At 41.8% G+C, this 25,533-nt stretch overlaps 1 protein-coding gene across 1 annotated transcript in view; it reads left to right on the top strand.

Annotated features, from left to right (window-relative positions):
- The window catches only part of LOC114643332 (B-cell receptor CD22-like), a 359,848-nt gene that overhangs the window by 8,663 nt on the left and 325,652 nt on the right, over positions 1–25,533 (top strand). The window contains exons 6-9 of the mRNA XM_051920772.1: positions 6,628–6,727; positions 9,086–9,140; positions 13,875–13,996; positions 14,696–14,775. Coding sequence (XP_051776732.1) covers positions 6,628–6,727; positions 9,086–9,140; positions 13,875–13,996; positions 14,696–14,775 — 357 coding nt within the window. The remainder of the gene's footprint in view (positions 1–6,627; positions 6,728–9,085; positions 9,141–13,874; positions 13,997–14,695; positions 14,776–25,533) is intronic.

Raw genomic sequence — 25,533 nt, 5'->3', positions numbered from 1 at the left:
CTGCCCCTTGAGTAAAAATTGCACTGGCAATCGGAAGGTTGCCGGTTCGAATCCCATAAATGCCAACAGGGACTCTGCTCTGTTGGGCCCTTGAGCAAAGCCCTTAACCTGCAATTGCTAAGCGCTTAGAGTAGTGAGAAAAGCGCTATATAAATGCAAAGAATTATTATTATTATATTATTAATTATAAGAAATGAGAAGAATAATTAAAACATTAGAGCAATCTACATGAGAACAGACCATTCAGCCTGTCCTGTCCTGTCCAGTTAATTCTTCGAAAATAACATCAAGTTGAATTTTCAAAAGTCCATAAAGTCCCAGTGCTACCACCCCACTAGGTCACTTAATCCAAGTCTGTGGTTCTGTGTGTGAAGAAAAACATCCTTATGTTTTTGCTATATTTACCCTTAATGAGTTTCTAGCTGTGTCCCTGCATTTTAAAGTCACTGTCTTGATCCACTGGACTAATTCCCGTTACAATTTTCAGTCAGGTCTCCTCTTAATCTTTTTTTGCTTGAACTGTAAAGGCTCAGCTCTTTTAATCTTTCCTCATAATTCATACCCTGTAGCCCTGGAGTCGGCCTAATTGCTCTCTCTGGACTTCTCCTAGTGCTGTTATGTCTTTATGGAGATCAAAACAGCACCCAGTACTCCAGATGAGGCCTCACCAGTGCATTTTAAAGCTTGAGAAGAACCTCCTGTGACTTGTACTGCACACATTAAGGCGCTATATAACCTTCTGAACACTGCCTGGCAGTTAATAATGATGAGTCCACTACAATTCCTAAATTTTCTCATAAGGGGTCTCTCGATTTTCCGACTGCCCATTGTGTATTCAGACCTCACATTTTTACTTCCTACATGTAATTCTTTACATTTACTGACATTGTCATCTGCCACAAATTCACCCAAATCTTTATGCTGTCCAAGTTCTAGAATCAGCCTAGTCGCTCTTCTCTGGTGTTATATCCAGTATTATAAAGCTGACGACAAACAAAACATTCAATCATAGACACCAAGGACAGAAACTGGGCTTATCTGAACCGTAGTCTTTTACTGAGCTCGAGAACTTGCACAAAGATATTTTCCAACCCCACTGCAGTGCCACCTGCTGTTGAGGAATACTGCCAAACATTAGTACATTCATCTCAATGCATAACATCTGGACATTTTCTAGCGCTGCTTTGTCCTTTTTGTAGCCTGGTGACCCAAACTGCACCCAGGACTTCAGATGAGGCCTCACCAGTGTGTTATAAAGACTTGAGCAGACCCTCCTGTGACTTGTACTCCACACGTCAAGGCACTATATAACCAGACATTCTCTTAGCTTTCTTAATGGCTTCTGAACACTATTAATTAGTAAGCAGACAGACTTTTAATAGTTTTATAAGCCCACAAACTTTCCTGTTTTCTAAATATGAATTTACAGCCATAAATTATGAGGTTAGTTTTTTTGTATTTTTTAATAACTGCACAGTCCCCTCTGATAATCTGCTTCTTTTCCAAACATTCATTCCAAGAGTCTCATTTTTGGTTGTTATTATTTACAATTAAAATGCAAGTCAAAGTGCCATTTTACACCAAGAGCTTGTTGCATGAAAATGTTTTTTATTATAATGACAACTGAACTTGTCAGCCCTGATTGAAATGAAACACCTCTCAGGAGCTTTGAGGCCTTAACGTTACACGCTGCTCGAGTAGATTAAATCTGATATCTGCAATCCAGCTATCCAGTTAGCTCATTTCAGGGTTGCAAAGGCTCCTTGAGAAGCTTTGGATGCAAGGAAGCGAAAAAAAAACCTGCACACGGTGTAAATTCATCTCAAGGCTCACTCCCTCACACTTACACACTTTAGAGATCCAAACTAAACTAACATACTGTACACATATAGAGAGCCCTTGATAAATGTTGGGACAAAGACCCTGGCAACTAGAGGCTCCAAAGGTGGTCTTTAGGCAAAAGCAAGCCTGAGCATCTTATGGCTATGTTAATGAAGCAATGGAAAACAATGGTGATGCCAATTAGCCCAAGCATTATGGTGCACTGAAATGGGGGGACCGTGTAGAAAAAGTGCTGTGTGGCAAATCCCCTTAAACGAAAGTCTGCAATGTGCACTTTAATCACGTCTGAATTGTTTGATTTGTAATTTTAAACTTTGGGACAAATCAAGGCAAAATGGGTCATTGTCTCAAACATGATGGAGGGCACTGTGTATCTTTTGTGCTGTTAGATGGTGTAGCAGATAAGCCCTTTGTCCACCGCTTGAACCCTCAGGTACCACTCCAAACACGAGGTAAAAGCACAAGACTTCTTTATTTTGTTGTCACGTGCACAAAGCACCCTCCACTCCACACTACTCATATACTTAATCACAATAAACTACTCACAAACCAATCCTCCTCGCCCAGACACTTTGCCACCCTACCTCCCAGCTCAGCTCAATGTACTGGGCTTCCCAGAGTCCTTTTATACACCCTGACCCGGAGGTGTTCCTGTCCAACAGTCCACAGTTCCTTATTCCTTCCGGGTCAGGGTAAACAGTCCTTTTCTTCAACCCGGGAGCACGTTGTTTCTTCCTGTCACGTGACGATGACGTACTCCCGGGTTATAGGGCACATACGAGCCTCTGAGTCCCCCTATAGTGACTCCTGGTGGCCCCCAAGGTATCCAGCAGGGCTGTGTATAAAAACTACATAGTCCATGAGGCCCTGCTGGAACTCGGGGGACATTCACGCTGTTAGGAGAGCTCCTCCTGGCGGCCTGGGGTGAGAGCTGGCAATCCACCACAATGGAAACTGGAGAAGGAGCTTGGGAGATAAGGAAAGATGTGCAGATTCCAGATAAATGGTAACCAGGCAAATGTTTGTACTTCGACTTAGAAGAGGGTATCACTAATAAATATGCTGGCTTGGATATTATGTGGCGTTATCCATCTGAGTAAGTCAGTTAACTTTCAACTGTAAACAGTCGGAGCCTTGGTGTCGTACTTACTGTTTATAATCACGGCTCTTGACACTGCCACATGCAAAAAAGAATTTTACTGCAATCTGTATACATGGCAGTTAAAACCCCTATACTCCTTTACGCTTATGTCCTGACCCACATGGCACCCATCTCAGTAGCACCACATGCGAAGCAGGAACCCTAAATCAAACTGCAGTCGGTCACAGAGCGGATTCAAGCCTATGGCCACACTGTCACTTGTATGAAGTCAGGTTAGAAAAACCAAATCACTTCACACAGAGTCACACACATCTTTGTTCTGTGCAAACAAAACTGGAAAAGTTGTCAAAGAGATGCAAACAGTCTGGAAATGGATGGATGACTAAATGCTTATAATGTAATGGCTATCTAAAGGACCTAAATTAATTGTAAGGTACGTAATGACAGATGGTTAAGTTCAAGTCAATTCCATAGAAGATTATTTGACACTCTGTATTATTACAAGTCCTTCTGGGGACTCCCTCATTCTGCTGGGAGACTTCAATGCTCACGTGGGCAATGACAGTGAGACCTGGAAGGGCGTGATTGGGAGGAATGGCCCCCCCGATCTGAACCCGAGCGGTGTTTTGTTATTGGACTTCTGTGCTCGTCACGGATTGTCCATAACGAACACCATGTTCAAGCATAGGGGTGTTCATATGTGCACTTGGCACCAGGACACCCTAGGCCTGAGTTCGATGATCGACTTTGTGGTCGTGTCGTCTGACTTGCGGCCACATGTCTTGGACACTCGGGTGAAGAGAGGGGCGGAGCTGTCAACTGATCACCACCTGGTGGTGAGTTGGCTTCGATGGTGGGGGAGGATGCCGGTCAGGCGTGGTAGGCCCAAACGTGTTGTGAGGGTCTGCTGGGAACGTCTGGCAGAGCCCCCTGTCAGAAGTAGCTTCAACTCCCACCTCCGGCAGAACTTCGACCATGTCCCGAGGGAGGTGGGGGACATCGAGTCCGAATGGGCCATGTTCCGTGCCTCTATTGTTGAGGCGGCTGACCGGAGCTGTGGCCGTAAGGTGGTCGGTGCCTGTCGTGGCGGCAATCCCCGAACCCGTTGGTGGACACCGGTGGTGAAGGATGTCGTCAAGCTGAAGAAGGAGTCCTACAGGACCCTTTTGTCCTGTGGGACCCTGGAGGCAGCTGATAGGTACCGGCAGGCCAAGCGGAATGCGGCTTTGGTGGTTGCTGAGGCAAAAACTCGGGCGTGGGAGGAGTTTGGGGAGGCCATGGAGAACGACTTTCGGACGGCTTCGAGGAGATTCTGGTCCACCATCCGGCGTCTCAGGAAGGGGAAGCAGTGCAGTGTCAACACTGTATATGGTGGGGATGGTGCGCTGCTGACCTCGACTCGGGATGTTGTGGGTCGGTGGGGGGAGTACTTCGAAGACCTCCTCAATCCCATTAACATGCCTTCCAATGAGGAAGCAGAGCCTGGGGACTCAGAGGTGGGCTCCCCCATCTCTGGGACTGAGGTCACCGAGGTGGTCAAAAAACTCCTTGGTGGCAGGGCCCCGGGGGTGGATGAGATACGCCCGGAGTTCCTCAAGGCTCTGGATGTTGTAGGACTGTCTTGGTTGACACGCCTCTGCAACATCGCATGGACATCAGGGACAGTGCCTCTGGATTGGCAGACTGGGGTGGTGGTCCCCCTCTTTAAGAAGGGGGACCGGAGGGTGTGTTCCAACTACAGAGGGATCACACTCCTCAGCCTCCCTGGAAAAGTTTATTCAGGGGTCCTGGAGAGGAGGGTCCGTCGGATAGTCGAGCCTCGGATTCAGGAGGAACAGTGTGGTTTTTGTCCTGGTCGCGGAACAGTGGACCAGCTCTATACCCTTAGCAGGGTCCTGGAGGGTGCATGGGAGTTTGCCCAACCAGTCTACATGTGTTTTGTGGACTTGGAAAAGGCATTCGACCGTGTCCCTCGGGGAATCCTGTGGGGGGTACTCCGAGAGTATGGGGTACCGGCCCCCCTGATAAGGGCTGTTCGGTCCCTGTACGATCGGTGCCAGAGCTTGGTCCGCATTGCCGGCAGTAAGTCGAACCCGTTTCCAGTTAGAGTTGGACTCCGCCAGGGCTGCCCTTTGTCACCGATTCTGTTCATAACTTTTATGGACAGAATTTCTAGGCGCAGCCAGGGCGTTGAGGGGGTCTGGTTTGGTGGGCTCAGGATTGGGTCACTGCTTTTTGCAGATGATGTTGTCCTGTTTGCTTCATCAGGCTGTGATCTTCAGCTCTCTCTGGATCGGTTCGCAGCCGAGTGTGAAGCGGCTGGAATGAGAATCAGCACCTCCAAATCCGAGACCATGGTCCTCAGCCGGAAAAGGGTGGAGTGCCCTCTCAGGGTTGGTAGCGAGATCCTGCTTCAAGTGGAGGAGTTCAAGTATCTCGGGATCTTGTTCACGAGTGAGGGAAGAATGGAGCGTGAGATCGACAGGCGGATCGGTGCGGCATCCGCAGTAATGCGGGCGCTGCATCGGTCTGTCGTGGTGAAAAAGGAGCTGAGCCGCAAGGCGAAGCTCTCAATTTACCAGTCGATCTATGTTCCTACCCTCACCTATGGTCATGAACTATGGGTAGTGACCGAAAGAACGAGATCACGAATACAAGCGGCTGAAATGAGTTTCCTCCGCAGGGTGTCTGGGCTTTCCCTTAAAGATAGGGTGAGAAGCTCAGTCATCCAGGAGGGGCTCAGAGTAGAGCCGCTGCTCCTCCGCATCGAGAGGAGTCAGATGAGGTGGCTCGGGCATCTGATCAGGATGCCTCCTGGACGCCTCCCTGGTGAGGTGTTCCGGGCACGTCCAACCGGGAGGAGGCCCTGGGGAAAACCCAGGACACGCTGGAGGGACTATTTCTCTCGACTGGCCTGGGAACGCCTTGGGATTCTCCCGGAAGAGCTAGAAGAAGTGGCCGGGGAGAGGGAAGTCTGGGCATCTCTGCTCAAGCTGCTGCCCCCGCGACCCGACCTCGGATAAGCGGGAGACAATGGATGGATGGATGGATATTATTACAAGATAAAAATATTGTTTTGTGTGTGTGGATCACCAGTGAGGAACCAGCCGCTCCAATGCGACACAGACAGACGTCGGACACAAGTGCAACACAGGTGCTTTTATTTTTTCTCATTTCTACATGGGAAACACCTTCCACCGTTTCCCACGTGTAGAGCACAGTCACAACACAAATACAGTCCAGCACCAAACACTCTTCCTTCTCTCTTTTCTTCTCCACTCCTCCTGACAAGCTTTAACTCTGGCTCCCGGAGTACTGGCTGCTGGCTCCTCTTATAGAGCACCCGGAGGTGCTCCAGGTGCTCCTTGACCTACTTCTGGCACCACTTCTGGGTGTGGTGGAAATGCTGCATCAAACGGCTCAACGGTTTTCCAGGCACGGGCCCCACCAGGATTGAGCTTCCATGCTCCAAACCTGTGGCACTGCTGCATGCCAGGGGGGCTACCCTCTAGCACTCCGGGGGAGGTAATGGTCTGAATAGTCTCTCTCCCCCGGACCTTCCATTATAGGGGTGTCCCGAAACCCTGGCCGTCTGCCACATGTGCTAATTATAAAGTATGCATCAAATAATAGAACTGTGCTGAAGCCATGGTATCACTCAGTTTGTCCTTTTTGTTTTCCAGAAAGCATGAATGGCTCAGAGAACATGAATTATCTTCTGTATCCTTTATTGGGTGTTGTCATCCTAGCAGGACTGGCATTGGCAATTTTTGTATTTCTAAGGTAAAGGGGTCTCTTTCTCCCAGTTATTTTATTATTAAAATTCTTTCAGGTTTTTTTTTCAATGTGAGGGAAGGCTTAATGGGAAGTTAATTCCAAAGTATCACCCATCTTGTCTGTTTAGAAGAGATCAGATGAGCCCCTACATAAGCCACTGCTGGTTATATTAGACAGAACAAAATCTTCTGAAATATTCTTCTTTTGTGAAATATTTTTGTGTTTCTTTTTTTTAATATGTTATTGTGCTTAAGTATTTTATTCATTCTTGTTAATTGGTAATCATAAACTGCTTAATCCAATAAAGAGTTCTAGGAGGCCATAGTCTACAATGGCAGCATTGGGTAAAAGTCATACATAAATACATACATAAGAACATGCGACATTTAACAAACGAGACGAGACCATTTAGCCCATCAAGTTCATTTGTACAGCTAACAGCTAAGCTGTCCTAACATCTCTTCATAAAGGTTGTCGAGGTTTCTGCTTCAACTCCATGTCTCAGTAGTTTGTTGTGGACTTTCACAACTCTTTGTGTAACGAAGAGCTTCCTGGCTTCAGTTTTAATGGCACGTCCTCTTCATTTCCACTGATCTCATCAAGTAGGAGATTCACCCCTAAGCCAAATGAATGTTGCTGGATCTCTTTTATCAATGACTTGGGGGATTTTGAAGACCTGGATTAGGTTTTTATATATATACATACATATATATATATATTGTCAAAACACAAAAGAGTGCACAAAAAGATTTGGGGATCCGCCTCATATATTGTATACCATACAATGTAAAAATCAATAAATGGCTCCAGAGCACTATCTGATTCCACGTCCAAATAGGGACAAACTAAGGAGGGAAGGTGCTGGCTTTTTATAGTGGCAGAGGAGGAAATGACATCGGTAAGAGGTGTGGCTAGGAAAGGGTTGTGGGAACTGATGGAACTTTATGTTGGTTTCTCTTGGGATGATCTGCAGAAGAGAGAGAAGAAGAAAGGTTAGTGCTCTTCGTCAAAGCCTGCTCTCATACTCTGCCCCTGGTTAAGCCCTTAGCCTGCCTTCCAAGTGCAGGTTTGTGATACGGTTTGCATATTTGTAGCTGAAGATCCACAAAGGGAGAAAATGAGTCACATATCTTAAAATTGTTTCTATCTTAAAATCTCTAGCGACAAATATATATACAGTATATGCTCGAACAAAGTACTGCAAGTTCCAAAAAATAATTATTGGGGCTCCAACCCAGTTGTCCCCATTTAATTCAAACCCAAAAATAAAAGCAATAAGGGGTCACTATTTGTGCCAGAACTATGCTCAAAAGAAAAACAGATTAGGAATGCCATCAGGCTGAGTTCATTATCACTCTGCTCATGGTGGAAGGAGCTCTGTCCTACGAAGTCTGTTTCAAACTGAATGCCTTCTCCTGGCAGCTGTGAGCTTTAAAGGCAGGGGACAAGAAATGGCGGAGTCAGATCCCCTCAGTGGGTGTCTTCTGTCTACTGTGGAGGGAACTAAGGAGGAGAAGATCAGCATGAGCATGAGCTCAGGGAGGTATTACCTGCCTCAGATGTGCCTGAAGGGTGATCCACAGACACGCATGCATTACGAAATATATATTTATATATATATGTGTATATATTTACTATTCAATAAAACACAAAGGTATGTGGGCCCAGTCCCTATGAGGAATCTGATTGTTCAGTTTGGCTTTGCGACAAAAGAGGAGGTGCAGGTGTGAGACGCACAAAGAGGAGTAAAGGTGCACATTGAGAGAGCCACCTTCAAAGATGGAAAGTATAAAACCATGCAGGAGGTGAGAAAGTTGCCTTGAAAATAATGACAGAGCCTGAGCTGCAGGCCTTGGGGAATGTGCTCGGGAGACAGAGTGCCGGTGAAGAGACGTTCACACACACAAATACATGGAAAGGGTCTGAAGGTACAAGTAGGGCAAGAGAGAACAAATATGTTTAAATAATTCTATTACCTCTCTTCAACAGGTACTGTAGCTTTATATATAAAATTTGGGACCTTATGTTCTTGGTAGAGATATCTGAACAAAAATATTTCATTTTGTGTGTTTTTGGAGCACACAAACTGAGGGCCATAGTTAATGACACAACATGCTTCTTGGTGCACCCAGTGAGGGGACAAAGTGGATTTACTGAAAGCCAATACTTTATACAGACCTTTTTATGATTAAAGAATGGGATAGTAAACTGACCAGCTGGGGGTCACTCTGTCATTCTTTGGCAAGCATTAAACTGCCATCATGGTGGTGTGCCCATTAATGCCCAAGCACCCAGGCTACACTCATTATCACAATATTAAATTTGATTTATAAAGCCTTCACCGTATTTCTGTTTGATTGACAGAAAAAGGACCAAGAAGACAAATCAGCAAAATGGAGACGTCCAAGGAAGAAATGAGGTTTTATTTTTTTTTGTTTTTTACTTTAACTTGCTGAGTTGAGAACATGAAAATTCGATGCAGAAAATGCCGAGACCAGGATTTGAACCCAGTTAACCTGGTTCTGTCAAACAGTAGAAGAGCTAAATGTCAAGCTCATGCTAACAAGTGAATGTCACTCCTGGGTGTGAGTGACATCGAGTGTGCGTGTCAGGGTGTCCCCTGGTGGACTGCAGTGTCCTTGCTCTGTGACCTGAGATTGGTGACAACCCTACAACCCTAAAAAGTAGCAAGCAAATGCATGTAGAGGAGTGTTAACATTCAGGCTTAGATATGTGATTTCATAGTTAGAGTGTAGTTACTTCAAAGAGTCAGTTACATGCAGTTGCTTATTAAATATGTTTAACAGAGAGCCACACTCAAAAATAAAGTGACAATAGAATGGAGTTACTTGTGTTAGAAGACTACCTTAAATATTCCCTTCTTAATGGCACTTTACAATGTCATGTAGTTTAAAAGAGAATCCAAATCAGCTTGTGGTGGCTCAATTGCTTTCATTCACAGCTAAATACGCTTCAAGTGATGTCAAAATGGCACGGAGTGATGTGCTGTTGTAGGTTGTTGGTTGTTAAGGTTCTGTGAATAATTGGAGTTCACATTTCTTAAACATAATACAACCATAAATAAAACACACATTTCTGAAGGACATACCTGATGAAGAATTCAAGTTTCTGTTCAAGTCTCGAGTTTAGACCATTGGATGCCCTGACACATGACGGAGAGCAGGTCTGAAGATGTGCCGATAAATGACACTGTCAGAGACGTGTAGGAGACTTCCTCTTAGTCCTGAGGTTGGCTTAAGTGTGACAGAAGTCTCTAGGACACTCATATTAACTCTGTGCTTACAGGATTCCTTTATTCTTACTTTTATTTCTAGAAAAGGGCTCTTTTTTTTTTACTTGTTGACTTTTGCTGTTAACGTACACTGTAAAAAAGCTTGACCAACAAAAAAAATTTTAGTACCAATTTCCAATATATTTTTAATTGTTGGCTCAACTCTGTTTATGTAGTTATTCTTACCGACAGTCAGTTGTTAGCACAAAGAGAAATTTTTAGTTGAGCTAACATTGGAAACTTTGTTGAATTAGATAGATAGATAGATAGATAGATAGATAGATAGATAGATAGATAGATAGATAGATAGATAGATAGATAGATAGATAGATAGATAGATACTTTATTAATCCCATGGGGAAATTCACATATTTCTAATAATAATAATTCTAATAATAACCCTAATTATGAATTGTAACTAAAAGTGAACAAAATACTTTGAGTTGTTTTAACATTTGTATTTTTCTATCAAACTAAAAAAAATATCTATGTATTCAAATCTTAAATTGTTGCTCCCTGCACAATTTTTTTCTAAGTTAAGCTAACAAAAAATGGAACAATCCATTGTATTGATGTCCTCATTTCTAATCCTGTCCATCCTCGTCACACCCAATGCCAATCTTAGCATCTTTAACTCTGCCACCTCCAGCTCTGTCTCCTGTGCCACCGTCTCCAGCCCATATAACACAGCTGGTCTCACTACCGTCCCATAGACCTTCCCTTTCACTTCTGCTGATACCCGTCTGTCACAAATCACAAATCAATGGGACGTTGCAGTACAGAATGGCCAAAGCCAATCACAAACAGCCATACTTTAGACCAATAGAATGAGTCTCTTCCTGGGCCATCTACCAATGAAAGTGCTCAGGTGGAGCTCAGCCCCACCCAAAAGTTGCTTTGTGTATTCAGTCTATGGCCTTCCTGTAGTGGACCCTCGCCATTGTGGTCACCATGGGGAGTCCGCCTTAAAGACTGGAGGGGGTGAGTTGGTTAGGTAAACGTCAAAGCTGTTCTCATCAATGAAGTGAAAGATGCCTCCTGAAACATTTCTTTTATCTACTTTACAAATAAAGACATACAAAATATTTATCAACTTATATGCAGTATATCACAGCACCACAGGTTCATTTAAGGGAACAAACTCTAAAGTAAAAAGGGAACTAAGAGGAAAATAAAAGAAGTGAAAAAGAAAAATGCTGATCATTAAAAGCTCGGACAAAAATAAAACAAACATCTTTTTTAATTTCTTGGAAAAGTAAATTTCCAGTTTGTAAATGAGGCCGTTAAACAAAGAGTTGAGTTTAAATTGGAAATGAGCCTCCGCTTAAAGGGTGCACTGCAATAGAAAGTGGCCATGACAGCAACCTCAAGAGTTTCAATCCATAGCCATAAAGGGTATTCATGGATTTTATCCTTCTAATTTTTCAAACTATGGATGAAATGATTTCAGGCCCCAACTAAGCTGTTACCTAAATAAAAATGTCAGCTCTGCCAATGTGAATTGAGTTTTACAACTCACAGTAATGCATGCAACAGGATGGACGGCCTTCCTCCCATCAGTTTATTTGTAGACACAGGCGTGATGATGAGGGCGATCAGAGCTCACCTCAGTCAGGACACCAGCTGATGAATGTCACCTGTACAAAGACATGTTAACTTTGGGGACAAGTGAGCGACTTGTAACAGCATGTGAGTGTCAGTGGAGATCACGTCGTTATCAGCTAGGATAAGCAGTCACTCATCCTTGAAGTTCTATCTAGGACCCCACTTGAACTGTGAAAACAAGCCTCGTCCCCTCTGAGCTGAAGGGGAAAGTTTGGAGTTGAGTTACAGTCGTGTCACACTGTATGGTCTCATTTAAATAATCTTAACAGATCGAGGGCAGTCATGGTGGGTTTCTGTGACACAATTCTGAACAGTTAATTACCATATCGGGCAGGGAAAAGCGAAGCACAAACGGGATTGTGGGGGCCAAGAGAGACCAATTCAAGTGATGTGAGAATGGCCTCCATTTGTGTGCGCTAGTGGTGGATGGTCTGTCACTAACTGAACGTAATGTTTTTGAAATACACCCAATAGGAGTAGCACCTAATAATTACCAAAAGAAAAATGACTATTAATACAAAATGACCGATACTAGGATAAAATCACTGAGTGTGTTTACATGTACCCACACACACAAAACCGGAGTAAGATGAGGAACCCAGTTATGGCAGAAATCTGAATTCCTAAAAACCTCCGTTTACACGTGCAGGTCCACTCCTGGCGTTCACCTTTGACTAAGCGCTCCGATGTCATTGTGACGCAACGGCCAGCGTTCATAATGCAAATCATCTTTGGCTCAGGTCAGGGATATAAAAAGTGGATAGATATGTTTAGTCCTTCATGTGCTGTGAAGTAAATGATATTTATTAAACACTGGAAATGATCACATGTTTCTGGTCAGGTTCATGGAGGTTCATGCAGTGTATGAGGTTCGAATTTAGGACGTGCGCAGACTACGGAATCCTTAAGTGTAACCAAGTTATGAGTTTACATGGCTACAGAACTGGGTTACTCACAGAGAAGTCTACATCTGTCGGCCGGTTTTCCCAGAAACCAATATTCTAGTTTCTCTAACTGGACTAAGGGTTTACATGGTATTTTTGAACCCGTGTTTCTGTAAATCTCCAGGTTATTAAAGTGCATGTAAATGTACTGACTATCAACATCATCCTATAACACGACAAAAGCAACTGAAATAAGTTAAAAATATTGGATAAGAACCAGTAATTCATTACTATTACATCAATAACTAAGAAATTTGGAAAGAACTCATTTATTGCTTAATGGGAATACCAAAGGTGACAATTATGTTAAAGATTTAAAATTAAAAAAAAAAAAAAATATATAAAATGTACAAGTTGGTGTGACTGCTATCAACGTAAAACTGAGAGAGTAAACTATTTGTAGCTGAAGTCATCCAAAAAGGTTCTCCATTTTTAAAACATACCAATGTTTTTCAATGGGAAATTTTGAATTTTGACAACTGCATACAACACAATAGTTTGAGATATCTGATTGATGAAATGTCTTATTGAAGACTAAGCATAACAGACTTCAACTAAATCGGTCAACAGCGGGAGTTGTTTCATGCACAAGGAAAGGAAAAGTGTCTGTCTGTGGGTCCATCCAGTTGCTATGCCTCTGTCATTCCAACTGACGGTACATCATGAACGTTAACACTGCTTTGTACGAGTCCCATACCAAGTGGTACACTAGAGTATGTATTGCATTTGGCATTCCAACAGATGGTACTCTCCAAACATTTGTTGGAATCTGTGAGGTTTATGTTGTTTACTTAGATTTCAGCCTGCTCAGATGGGTGGCACAGATCTATCTATCTATCTATCTATCTATCTATCTATCTATCTATCTATCTATCTATCTATCTATCTATCTTGTAGTTTTTTCTTATCTATTCATATTATACTCATATTCATACCATATCTATCTATTGGGCATGCGTCTAAATTATTCAACTGCAGTGTGTAATTTACAGTATATGCAGTATATTATATGATGGTTTAACATCACTGTATTTATTTATTTGATTATTGGGCCTTTCCTATCTGTATATATAGTGCCTTTCATTTCTAACTATTTATTCAAATTGAGATCTTAGCAAATATCTACATAGACAGGGAAGATGTGCAGACATAACTTGAGCACCGGTGCCTCGAGGGTTGAGGCTGAAGTCCTAATTTTAAGGCTCTGATTATTTATAATTTTTTGAAATCAATTAGATTTGGCCTGACTATACAGTATTTGTGGTCAAATTCCCCATCACATGTATTGATTTTTTTTCTTTATTTTTTAAAGACTGCCATAAGTCCTGTCTATGAAGACTTACCCAATGCCGAACCTGCTCAACAGAATAAAGAGGAAGACGAGCTCACTTTGAATTACATGACTGTGCAGTTTAAATCTCACCCTAGTAAGATGTGAGTAAGACCTTTAAAAACATTTGCCTCTTTGTTTCTGTTATTCAAATTGTAATTTTAATTTTAATGATGCACAGCGCCCTCTGGTGTTGGTCAGTACAAATGGTGCTCCTTGAATTATAATCTAGTCAAGAAAAGGAACAAAGGATGTAACTTCATATTCATGGATTCCCACGACACTTTCATCCACATCAAGCTACAAGTCACACAGGTCTGTGACATTGGTCTCCATATTTGTAAAATGACAGCACAGACAGGTCACACGTGAGGGCAACAGTTCATCTTGAACCAGCAACTTGTGCTTTAACCACAAGACCACAGAGCTTACTTACTCTTACTTTGTTACACTGCAGTTTAAAGTGACCACATTTCTACATAAATGAAAGTCCTGACAGCTTACATGACTCACATGGGTGAGCACTAGGGGACCACACTCTCTACTAAATGACTGGGTCAGCACAGCTTATTAGTATTAAACTCTCCACAATGGGCGTCACGTTGACATCGAAGGTGGATTCATATTTCACCTCTCACATATCTTAAGCTTTGTAAGGCAGCCTGGGGGCCTTTTTAATGATAAGAAATGTGAACCCCACCTCAAGGGGTACAAGGTGAAAAACTGCTCCTGGTACATTTTCAGTTACACTTGGTTTGTCTTATTCATATTTCTGTTTTATTTTCTTGATTTTTTTTTATAAGAATGCAAGACAAAGAAGAAGAAGAAAAGACAGCAGACCATGATGAAGACATCATCTACACTGCAATAGTCATAAAGCGATAAGGTGTGCATGTGTGTGTGTGATTGTCTTTGGACCATGACTGCGGAGGCTGTGATGAACGTGGCTGGACTGTTGGCTTCCATGAAGTGACTGCATTGATCAACGGGGATGTCTGCAATCGGTCAAATAAAACACCTTTGTGACCCTCTGAAGTGTACGTGACCAGCAGCCAGCTGACAGGTCAGCCAATAGACCAAGCGGATCATAAGGACGTGTGCACTTTCAGTGGATTTCTTGTCAGAAAGAGTAAGATCAACATGCGCAGGGGCCAGCGAGGGGACATTCTGTGTCAGAACTGAATTAGCAAAATACTGAAAAGTGGGAGAACCTTTGAATGGGAAGAGTTTGGACTTTGCACAAAACATTAAAAAAATACATTTTGGATACCAGGTGACATTTTCCTGTCTTTTACTAAAAGCATTATATAAAGTTGGATGTTCAGCTGCATACATAGTTATGCTCCTAATGTGTATATAACACGCCACCAAAATCAAGACATGCAAATCCAATTGTCTGCTCGTTTGTTGTTTTACAGCAGAACAGGAGCCATCAGGAATTTGAGGTCTGTGATTGGCTAGGAGGCCTGAAAAGCAGAATGTAGGGAGTGTGGCGTCTGCTCGTTTTATTATGCAGTACTGGCTGGGCTGGCAGAGAAATATCCCAAGACAACTGGCATCGGGTATTGTGCCGTCGATCAATTCATTCCTGCCTTTTTGATGGTCACTACAAAACACAATTTTGCATAAAACTATTTTTTAATCAAACCATGCTGTTCTGCAACAATGCAGTAAAAATAATAATCTTTACATTTATGTGGCAGTAATCACAGAGCTTTACATCGTGAGTGGAGAGCCACTTCAACCACCTAGATGATGCGACGGCAGCCATTTTGCACCAATATGCTCACCACACATTTGCCATTAGGTAGTGAAGTGGGGAGAGATAGCGAGTTAAAGAAATTGGATGATAAGGGGGCCAGAATGATCAGGCCATGGTGGGCAATTTAGCCAGGACACCAGGATACACCCTGCAGCCACAGTTCAGACCACTGGGTAAGTAATTCCTGCTGGCCTCACCAACACCTCTTACAGCGGCAACCAAAGCTTCTTACTGATTAAGCAAAAGAAGATTTAGAGGTGACCTGATTGAAGTGTTTAAAATGATGAAGGGAATTAGTCCAGTGGATCGAGATGGTGACTTTAAAAAGAGTTCATCAAGAGCATCGGGACACAGTTGGAAATTTGTGAAGGGGAAATTTCACACAAACATTTGGAAGTTTTTCTTAGACTCTTGGAATAAGTGATCAAGTAGTGTGGTAGACAGTAAGACGCTGGAGACTTTCAAAACTCGACTTGATGTTTTTTTGAAAGAAATAATTGGAGAGGACTGGCGAGCTTTGTTAGGCTGAATGGCCTGTTCTCGTCAAGAGCGTTCTAATGTTCTAGATGGTCTGTCATCTGACTACTGGCCAGGCCACATCATGCTTAGGTCCTGGTGGATGACCCCCTCTGAAGTGCAGGTGGGATGCAATCCTTTTTATTTTTAACCAAGGTCTATTATTTTTGGCAAGCAGAATGGTGCAGTGGTTAAGGCTATGAACTTCAAACCCGGGGGCTGTTTCTTCAAATCCCACCACTAACAGTGTGTGACCATGAGCAGCAACAATAAAACCACTCCACTCCACTATACTATACTATACTATAGCACAGCTTCATACAACGAATGGAGCTCAAAGTGTTTAAGAAGATGCCAAAGAAGAAATTACATGCAAAGAAAAACAAATTAAAATTAGAGAAGAAACAGAATGCATATATGGTAAAAGAAAAAAAATAATACACACTTACATAAGACAGATATCCTGTATGATTAAGAGAAATAGAGAATATTGGTTTTATTTCTTTTGAAAATAACATCCATTAGCCAGAGTGGACAGAAAAAAATAATACATCCAGTTACGTTGGAGGAAAAAAAAAATCTGCAGGGGTCCGAGGCCAAAAGACCATTCAGCCCCCAGTGGGCATTCCCCCTAAAATAAATGTTCTTAAGTCATGCATTATTTATTTATTTATTTATTAAGGTTTCCTCTTAGAGGATTTGACGCAGTGGGTCTCATGGCAGGTTGGGGTGTCCACTTTCTTTCAGACACTCAAACATCACTGGTACTGCACAGGACTTTGTTCAGCTGCTGCCGGTAATGTAGAAGGCCACCAGAGAAAAGTAAAAATGAATGAAGAGTGTGATAATTCCATGAATATCTACTTTATTTAAAGGCAGCACTAAATTTTAGTTACAAGAAGGCCCAATTAAAAAAGTTGTATTTTATGAGCTTCTTAAAATGATCCACAGTGTTAGCCTGGCGTATCTTTATTAGTAAAGATATTCCCGATTTTTGGTGCACGCAGTAACAGCAGAAGCCGCCTCACCACTTCTTTTATGTTTGGCTCTTGAAATAATAAGCAGACCACCATTAGAAGATCTAAGATTAGGACTTGGAATGTTGGGGGACAGGCACTCCAAAATATAAGAAGGAGCAGACGACTTAGAGCTTTACATACCAATTTGTTAAAGCTAATGCTAAAAGATACGGGTGACCAATGCAACAACGCTTAAAATGGTGTGATGTACTCAGATTTTCTTCGTCTGGCTACAATTTCTGCTGCTTCATACTGGACTTACTGCAACTGATTGATGTGTTTCTTAGGTAGTCCTGTAAGGAGTTGTATCCAGCAGGGGGCGCACTTTCTTCCTTCGGATGTGTTTCTTGATGCAGAACTGACTAATGCCAATACCATCCCTTTTTCGTACCCATGGTGGAAATAATTACAAGAGAGAGAAATATGGTACAAAAAGAGATATATGTATTTAACTTGTTTTTAAAAGATAAAATTCATTCCCAGAATATAATGCATAATCCTGTATACATACTTATTCATGCTGGAGAGAAGCCAAGGGACATCCCAGCCAAGTGGGAGAACGCTGACAAACAGATGTCCCATCCAGCAGTGAGGAATGTCGGTGGCATTTTTTTTTTATATTTTATTTATTAATTTTTATTGTAATCCACTTGTGATGATTCCACCTGCCAAATGCTGGGGCCATTCAGTTGTCACAGTTGCTGTCCGTGTACATTACTAAATGGAATTAAGAAATATAAACTTAGGCTTACAAGGATATCATAACATCTATCTGATGTTGTATACCAAACCTTTAGAAAGCACACTGCTATTAAAATCACTTTTAAAACCTTTTAGCTCATTTTGAACACCAGGGAGTGCAAGGTGTGGAAACAAAACGCTCATCTCGGAGTGTTTCCATATGCTCCTCCCTGTGCTCGTTCTCAGCTCCTTTCTTTTTAAATAATAAACCGAATAAAACACTCCAGTCCAGACACAGGCTGTATCCTCTTCATTACTGCAAAATAACATCAACTCGGGTTTTGAAGGTCCTTAAAGTCCTGCTGTCCACCACACTACTTGGTCACTTACCCCACGTGTCTGTGCTTCTCTGTGTGAAGAAGAACTTTCTGATTTTTGAGCAAAACATGGAGCAGATAAACACTTCCTGACAAATTCTACAGACATTTTTTTAGCATTTTATTGGATTTGCTAAAAGCAAATAACATTTCATACAAGCAAGTCAAATTTTACAAAACTAATTTCAAATCAAATCAACCCCCACCCATGAGAGAGAGAGTTAGGCCATCAGAGTAAAACTTTAAACTAGTAAAAATAAGTAAGTAAGTAAATAAATACAATAAATAAGGAAAGAGAATTCACTTCCTCAATTTAAATTCTTATTCTAAAATGTTATTAATTAGATCCTGACAAATTTTAAAAAGTTTTTCACACATCCTCTAAGTGAGAATTTGATTTTTTCCAATGTCAAATAGTAGATAACATCAGTCACCTACCCACTTAACAGAGGGGGGTTAAGATTTTTCCAGTTGAGCGAGACAAGTCTACGTGCTAATAGTGACGTGAAGACAATGACAGTTTGTTTGTTCTTCTCCACTTTAAGCCCCTCTGTGAGCCCACCAGACACAGCTGCTAGTGCATTAGGAGGGATTGGGTCACCAAGGCTGGCATTTAAAGATTTTGGTCCAGAATGACGTTCATTTGGTGCTCACCCAGAACATGTGACCCAGTGAGGCTGGAGCTCGATTGTAACATTTGCAGGTTGGATCTCGGCCTGGCAACATTTTGGACAATTTTAAATGAGACAGATGTGCTCAACAGATGATTTTAAGTTGAATAATTGTATGCTTTGCACATATGGAGCTCAAGTGAATTCAGTGCATTGTTGCCTTCCACTCCTTTTCTGAGATATTGAGTGTGAGATCCTTTTCCCACTGTACTCTGGAATCTTTGAAAGGGAGGGACTTTAAAATATTTTTATATATTACGGAAGTGAGGTCTGAGTCCTCAAGACTGATCAATATCTCTTCTGGAATAGAAATAGGTGGGAGGTGAGGAAAATTGGGCAGATTTCATTAAGCAAGGTTTCTAATTTGAAATGTGTTGCTGGAAAGTTACATTTGGAGTGTAATTCTTTGTAGGATGTGAAGATGTTGTCTATATACAGATCTCTAAGTGATTTAATCCCAAATGTTTTCCAGATATTAAAAACTGCGTATGTTTGAGAGGGTGGAAAAAGGTGGTTATCGTGCAGAGGTGCCACAGATAGAAGCGTCTCTATATTGAAGTACTTCCTACATTGGCTCCATATTCTGAGTGAATGAAGGACAATTGGGTTGTTAGTATATTGGCAATAACTTGTAATTACTGGAGTACAAAGCAAGGAATATGAAGACGTACTGAATGATTTTATTTCTATTGAGGACCAAGTCTGTGTGTGCTCATCTATTGGTGTCAGTGTCCAGGTTTTTATAGCTTGTACATTTGCCACCCAGTAATAAAACTGAAAGTTAGGTAGAGCTATACCACCTACTGCCTTAAGTCTTTGTAGGGTCACCCTTTGGATGCATGGATGTTTTGAATTCCAAATAAATAAGATTTAATCTAACTGCTTAAAAAATGATTTATTGATGTATATTTGTAGTACTAGGGTGTTGTACCGTGTTAGCCATTATGAATGTAGAGAAAAGCCAAGCAAAATGACACCTTTTATTGGCTAACTAAAAATATTACAATATGCAAGCTTTCAAGGCAACTCAGGCCCCTTCTTCAGGCGAGATGTAATCAATTTTGATGTATATTGGAATGCTTTGTAATAGAAAACAAGCTTAGGAAGGATATTTCTGCTTGACCAATATAGGTGCCCACATGCCACCCCTGGAAAAGTAACTCAGATTTTCTGTGTCTCTGTGCTACTGGAATGACCATTGCAGAGTTATTAATTGTATTGTGTTTTCAATTTTCCTGCTGTTTTCCAAACATTTCATATTCAGACACGAGCTGAATTGCCGAGTTTACTGCTTAAGTGTTCACCAAACCTTTGCTGTTATTGCTTTTGAAAATTTGTATCCATAGTTCTCAACTCATATCAAAACTGCCATATTCTGAAATTGAATCCAGATGATTCATCCATCATAGGCTGCATTAATAATGGAGAAGAATCAGAGTTCAGGAAGGCTATGGAGGACTTCGTCTTGTGGTGCAGGGAGAACAACCTGCGACTCAACATCAGCGAGACAAACGAACTGGTGGGGGACCTTCAGCGTGCCAAAGAGAGGGGAAAACGTGGAAGTTTTGCAAACCTACATGTGCTTGGGGGTTCATATAAACTGGACTGGTCTGACAACATAGTGGCACTGGACAAGAAGGAAGAACAGACTGGACTTCCTGAGGAGACTCTGGTCTTTTAATATATGCAGAAAACTGAATGAAATGTTCTACCAGACCATAATAGGCTGTGTGTTGTTCTACACTGAAGTCTCCTGGGGAAGCAACCTGAGCTCAACAGAAGCACAGTACCTGAACGAACTTCTCAGGAAGGCCTCCTCCATCACAGGGCCATCCCTGGACACGCTGGAAGCTGTTGTGGAAAAGAGGATGATGGCAAAACTGGATGCCATCATGAAAAATCCCCTTCATCCCCTCCAGGAGGTTCTGTCTTGGAGCACTGCTTTGTCTTCGTAGAGTCTCTCTGTGACTCTGTTTTCCCCTTTTGTATCCTTTGTTGTGTAGCCTTTGTCAGAATGCCTCGAACCCCATAGACTTACCACTGTTTCTAAGGTATTGTGCTTTATAACTTCTCCCCACCTTCCCTTCTACATTTATAACCTCAGGCAATTACATATAGTGAAAGGCAAGCAGGAGTTAAGTTACAACTTAAATGACGTATTATTGATAATATTCATAAAATAGTAACAATAAGCAAAGTACAAGGGAATATTGGCAACCATACCACCTGGTAAATGCTGATATGTAGTTTCAGGCAGCACACAGACTTGTAGTTGCTTTAAATATCTCTAGTTAAGTCATCATTTCTATGATGGACGTTCAAAAAGTTTCCACACTTTTATATTTTCGTTGGAAATGGTGAAGACGGGAGGAGTAGTAATTGGTCATGTCTGAGTGTGTCATGTGACTGGGAAAACTGCATCGCAAAGGAAGGATGACTATGTAGAAAAGGGATGCAATTTGTTTTGAAACTCTTAATAAATCTTAATAAACAGAGTTAATAAAGTGCAGAAACTTTTTGAACATCCCTCATACCTTTTTTCTGGCCGCATGCTTGTCTCAATATGGCTGCTAAGCGGTGCTCTTCAATGTGTTGTCCTTTTCATGGTAATGGTGTGAGGGAGAGAGAGAGCGAGGGGTGAAGCAACTGAATTTCTACATTTTCTGTTCAAATCCTGTGGCCAATAGGGCATCATGGAACAGAATGGCTTCTGATTCACAACCAAACAGCCAGCTTTAGACCAATAGACTTCTGCTGCATCCCAGTGGGTTTCACAGTTGCCCCCAATCCCATTGTTAAGGTGAGGCTAGCCGGCTAGGTAGTTTGGCCTCCATGTCGGGGTTGGTTGAGAGGGTCCAGCAGAGAATCACTTGCCAAACTGGTTTTAGGTGCTTCCTCCAACCTTGTCCTAAAATTCACTTCCTGAGCCAGTCCTAAGGACTTGGGGGCCAGGGGGGGTTGGTTAGACATGAGAGTGTATCAATGAAATAAAACACTAAAGTTACATTTACTTTAGCTGACTTACAAATAAAGGTGTACACAATATTTATCAACTTATATACAAGATTTCACACCACAACAGCCACAGGGCTCATTCCACCACAGCATGCTCAGAAGCACCTCTGGGGGTCTTTACTACCCATGGCTATCAGGCAATTCAGTGTTTCCTCCTGACACCCCAAACTAACTGCTGAAAGTCCATTTTCCAATTTTAAGACTTTACTGGTTGATTGATCGTCTTTGTTATTTGTCCTGTGAGGCTGAATCTTTTGTTTTTTTTAAGCTTCTGTGGCTGTATGCGTATGAATTTCCCTTTGGGATTAATAAAGATTATCTAATCAAATCTAAACTATTTTAAAGTGACAACATTTAAATTGCCAACCATTTGAGGCAGAGGATGAAGTGCACACCATGGAGGGTTGTGTCTCAGAAGTTCATAAGATAGTTATATATATAGAAACAGTTATATATTTGCCTGACACCTTTTATCCGAAGCAGCTTATAACATTTGAGATATAATTGGTGTCAGTTCTTTTCTTTTACCAGATGGAGCACAGGTGGGTGAAGTGACATGCTTAGGGTCACCCAGTGCCAGTAGCAGGATTTGAACCCACAACCCCAGGGTCCAAAGCCTTAACCACTGCACCACACTGCCTGTCCAATCCACCTAACCTGCATGTTTTTGGACTCTGGGAGGAAAACAAACAGGACCCCCGGAGGAAACTCAAATGGACACAAAGAGGGCATGGAAACCCCACATGAGAAGAACCCAGAAAGTCTACCTCCTTCTCCTTACTGCGGTAGAGCAGTGGAATTGGAGTTCAGTTGCCACCTTCAACCGGATGAGTGGCGTTAGACGATGGATGAACTATCTGGGACTCATCCTCTGCACCAAAATCCCTCCCATGTCAAAAAATCTGCAGCATTTTTAGGTTTAGGTGTGAATTTATGAAATTGGAGCTTCACTACCACAAAATATTTCTCTGAGATTTAAATGATCATTTAAAAAAAAAGTTCATTTTTAAATGAGAGAACAAGTAACTATAAGGAACTTATGATGACAGGTAAATAATAACGTGTAAAAAGACGAAAGAGGGAGCTGTAAAACCTAACATCGTGAGTGATTGTACAGTTCATTAGTGGAACTCTGATGTTGATAAATGTGTCAATGACACCACAACCCTTCTTTCTGCCAAGTAGAATAAGGTGTAAAAACCAGCAGAGTCACTAAGAATATCACTAAGACAAAAATAATAAACCTCACCAAGAGACACACAGACAGAGAGACACGTCCTGGTCAACACTGAAGGGGCTTCATGGAGAAAGCAGCTTTAGAATCCATGAATGTGAGCAAAAAGAACGAAAATTGTGAAATGCATTTTGTGAATGAAGTAATATTTTTATGGCCCATCAATCTACAATCAGGTAATTGACATAACATAACAAAGCTTTGTCAAACTTGCTTAACTGAATTCTGTGTTGTGAAGGACCTAAACCTGCAGCTTTGAGCGTAAGAGCTGAAACCATACAAGAGCACACAACCTCCACGCACACAACAACCGGGTGGTGGAATTAAACCCTGAACACAGGAACCGGGAGGCAGCTGTGCTAACGACTGTCTCTCCTTGCCTTCCTCAGATAGGAGAGTCAGCCATGTTTTATTTATAAGGCAGTGAAGAAGGAGGGTCTGCAGTTGTGTTTCTGAGAGATCTGCACCACCAGTTCATGATGTTATCTGTGATATAAACCTGAAGGTGTGTTTTGTGTGCAAATCCAAACTCTTGTCTCCATCACATTTTGCTAATTTCCCATTTGCACAGGTAAATACCACAGGCTGGATTTCTGCTTCATTGTATTTAAAGGTTCAATTTGCCCTGCTGAGTCTCTGATGTGTCACACCAGACAATGAAGAGATCTCTTAGAGACTGCAATAATTGAGTAGTCGGTGTGTGATACTTGAAAACCAAACTGTAGAACAGGATTATTTATTTCTGTTTGTACTAACATTGCTCTTGAACTTCCACTTAATCTCTTCATTTTTTTTATATTGCACCACTGGCCACATGTGCCATCATAAGGTGCTTTACTGGGCTCATATGGTGTCCGTACAGTATAAGTGAATTCCCTTAGTTACTTTCTTGATTGCTGTTCTTGGCTTTTCAATGTATACATAATGACTAAAATGCACCTGCATCTCCTTTTACAGGACCTGATTTTCTGTTACAGGGTTATGGAAAGATGGAAGGAACCAACACCACATGGGATGCCAGTCCATGATATGGCAGTCTCTAATGATTACACTGACCCAGTTTGTGTTGTCATTCATTTCTTTTCCAAATCCAGGAATTCCAATGGGCCTGCATCCCCCCATGGAATATGGGCCTTCATAGCTTATCTCAGTGACCCCTGGTGCAACTCACAAGCACACTTGTGACAAAGTCTTGGAGGAAAGTAGAACAGCAGATTGAGACAACACACAAACACAGGCAGACAATGACATGGCCAGGTAATGAACTGAAGTTCTTCAAATTCTGAAGCAGCCACCTTCTTGTAATTGCCTTTGATGAATGTTAAAAATACTGACTAGCACCACAACTGAAACTGGAAGTTCTCACCATTTTTGGTTGTCAGTAAGAGGAAGTCATTAGCAATGCATTTTAATAAGTCACTGGCCTCCTTATATAAGACACCTTTTTGTAAAGTAAACTCATTCACGTCACTCGGCTGGAGAAACTTCATCTGTCTGGAGAAGTTCAGCAGCCGGAGGGACACACAAGTCGGGCTACAGAAACTGAAAAACATGCTGCAAAAGGTAAGGGTGACTTAAATCTTATTTCTTCAAAATTATATAAAGAGTTTTAGTCTTAAATAACAAAAAAAATGCTGTAAAACTGTAAAAAGCTAAAAAGAATTAATTAATAATGATATAAAAAATTATGATAATTATATTTCTTAAAAAGTTTAAAATGTGCAATTAATTGTAAAGGAAACATATTAGAGTAGTAAAGCTGTGAGACTTGGGTTTAAATTGTGCAGTTCTGAGGGTCGCTCATATGTGAGTGCAGATTGGGGTGACTGGCGACTGTGATTTGGCTCAGTGTTTGTGAATGTGCCCTGTGCTAGACTGGCATCCCATCCAGTGATGGTTCCTGATTATTAACATGACCATTAACTACTGACCTTCACTCCACTCTACCCAGTCTGTTCTTAATGTCTGTGTGCCCAGATACCATGGTTGTGGTGTGCCAGTAGGTCTGGTTTGCTTGACATTTACTCTCAAATGCTAGGTGTTATTTTTATCTTCTTATACTATAAATAAGAAAGAACAGAGCAGACTTCCAAAGAGGTTGTGCTTCTTTAATGTGGGTAGTGACATCCTTCACATCTTCTACATCTCTGTCATGGCAACTGTGGTGTCCTGGGTTAGTGACATCACTTCAAGAGATGACCACCAAATCAACAGGCTAATTAAAAGGTCAGGCACAGTTAGGGGACACAATCTGGACCTTCTGGACGTGGTAAAGAATCAAGTCAAGCCAAGTGCCATGTTATTATTATTATTATTTTTTTAATTAATTTTATTGTAATCATTCATACAAATCAATCAATTTTTAC

Source organism: Erpetoichthys calabaricus, chromosome 17, assembly GCF_900747795.2.
Source record: "Erpetoichthys calabaricus chromosome 17, fErpCal1.3, whole genome shotgun sequence".
In the NCBI taxonomy this organism is placed as follows: Eukaryota; Metazoa; Chordata; class Cladistia; order Polypteriformes; family Polypteridae; genus Erpetoichthys; species Erpetoichthys calabaricus.
Note: the sequence above shows the minus strand (reverse complement) of the source record. Positions and strands in the feature narration are given on the sequence as shown.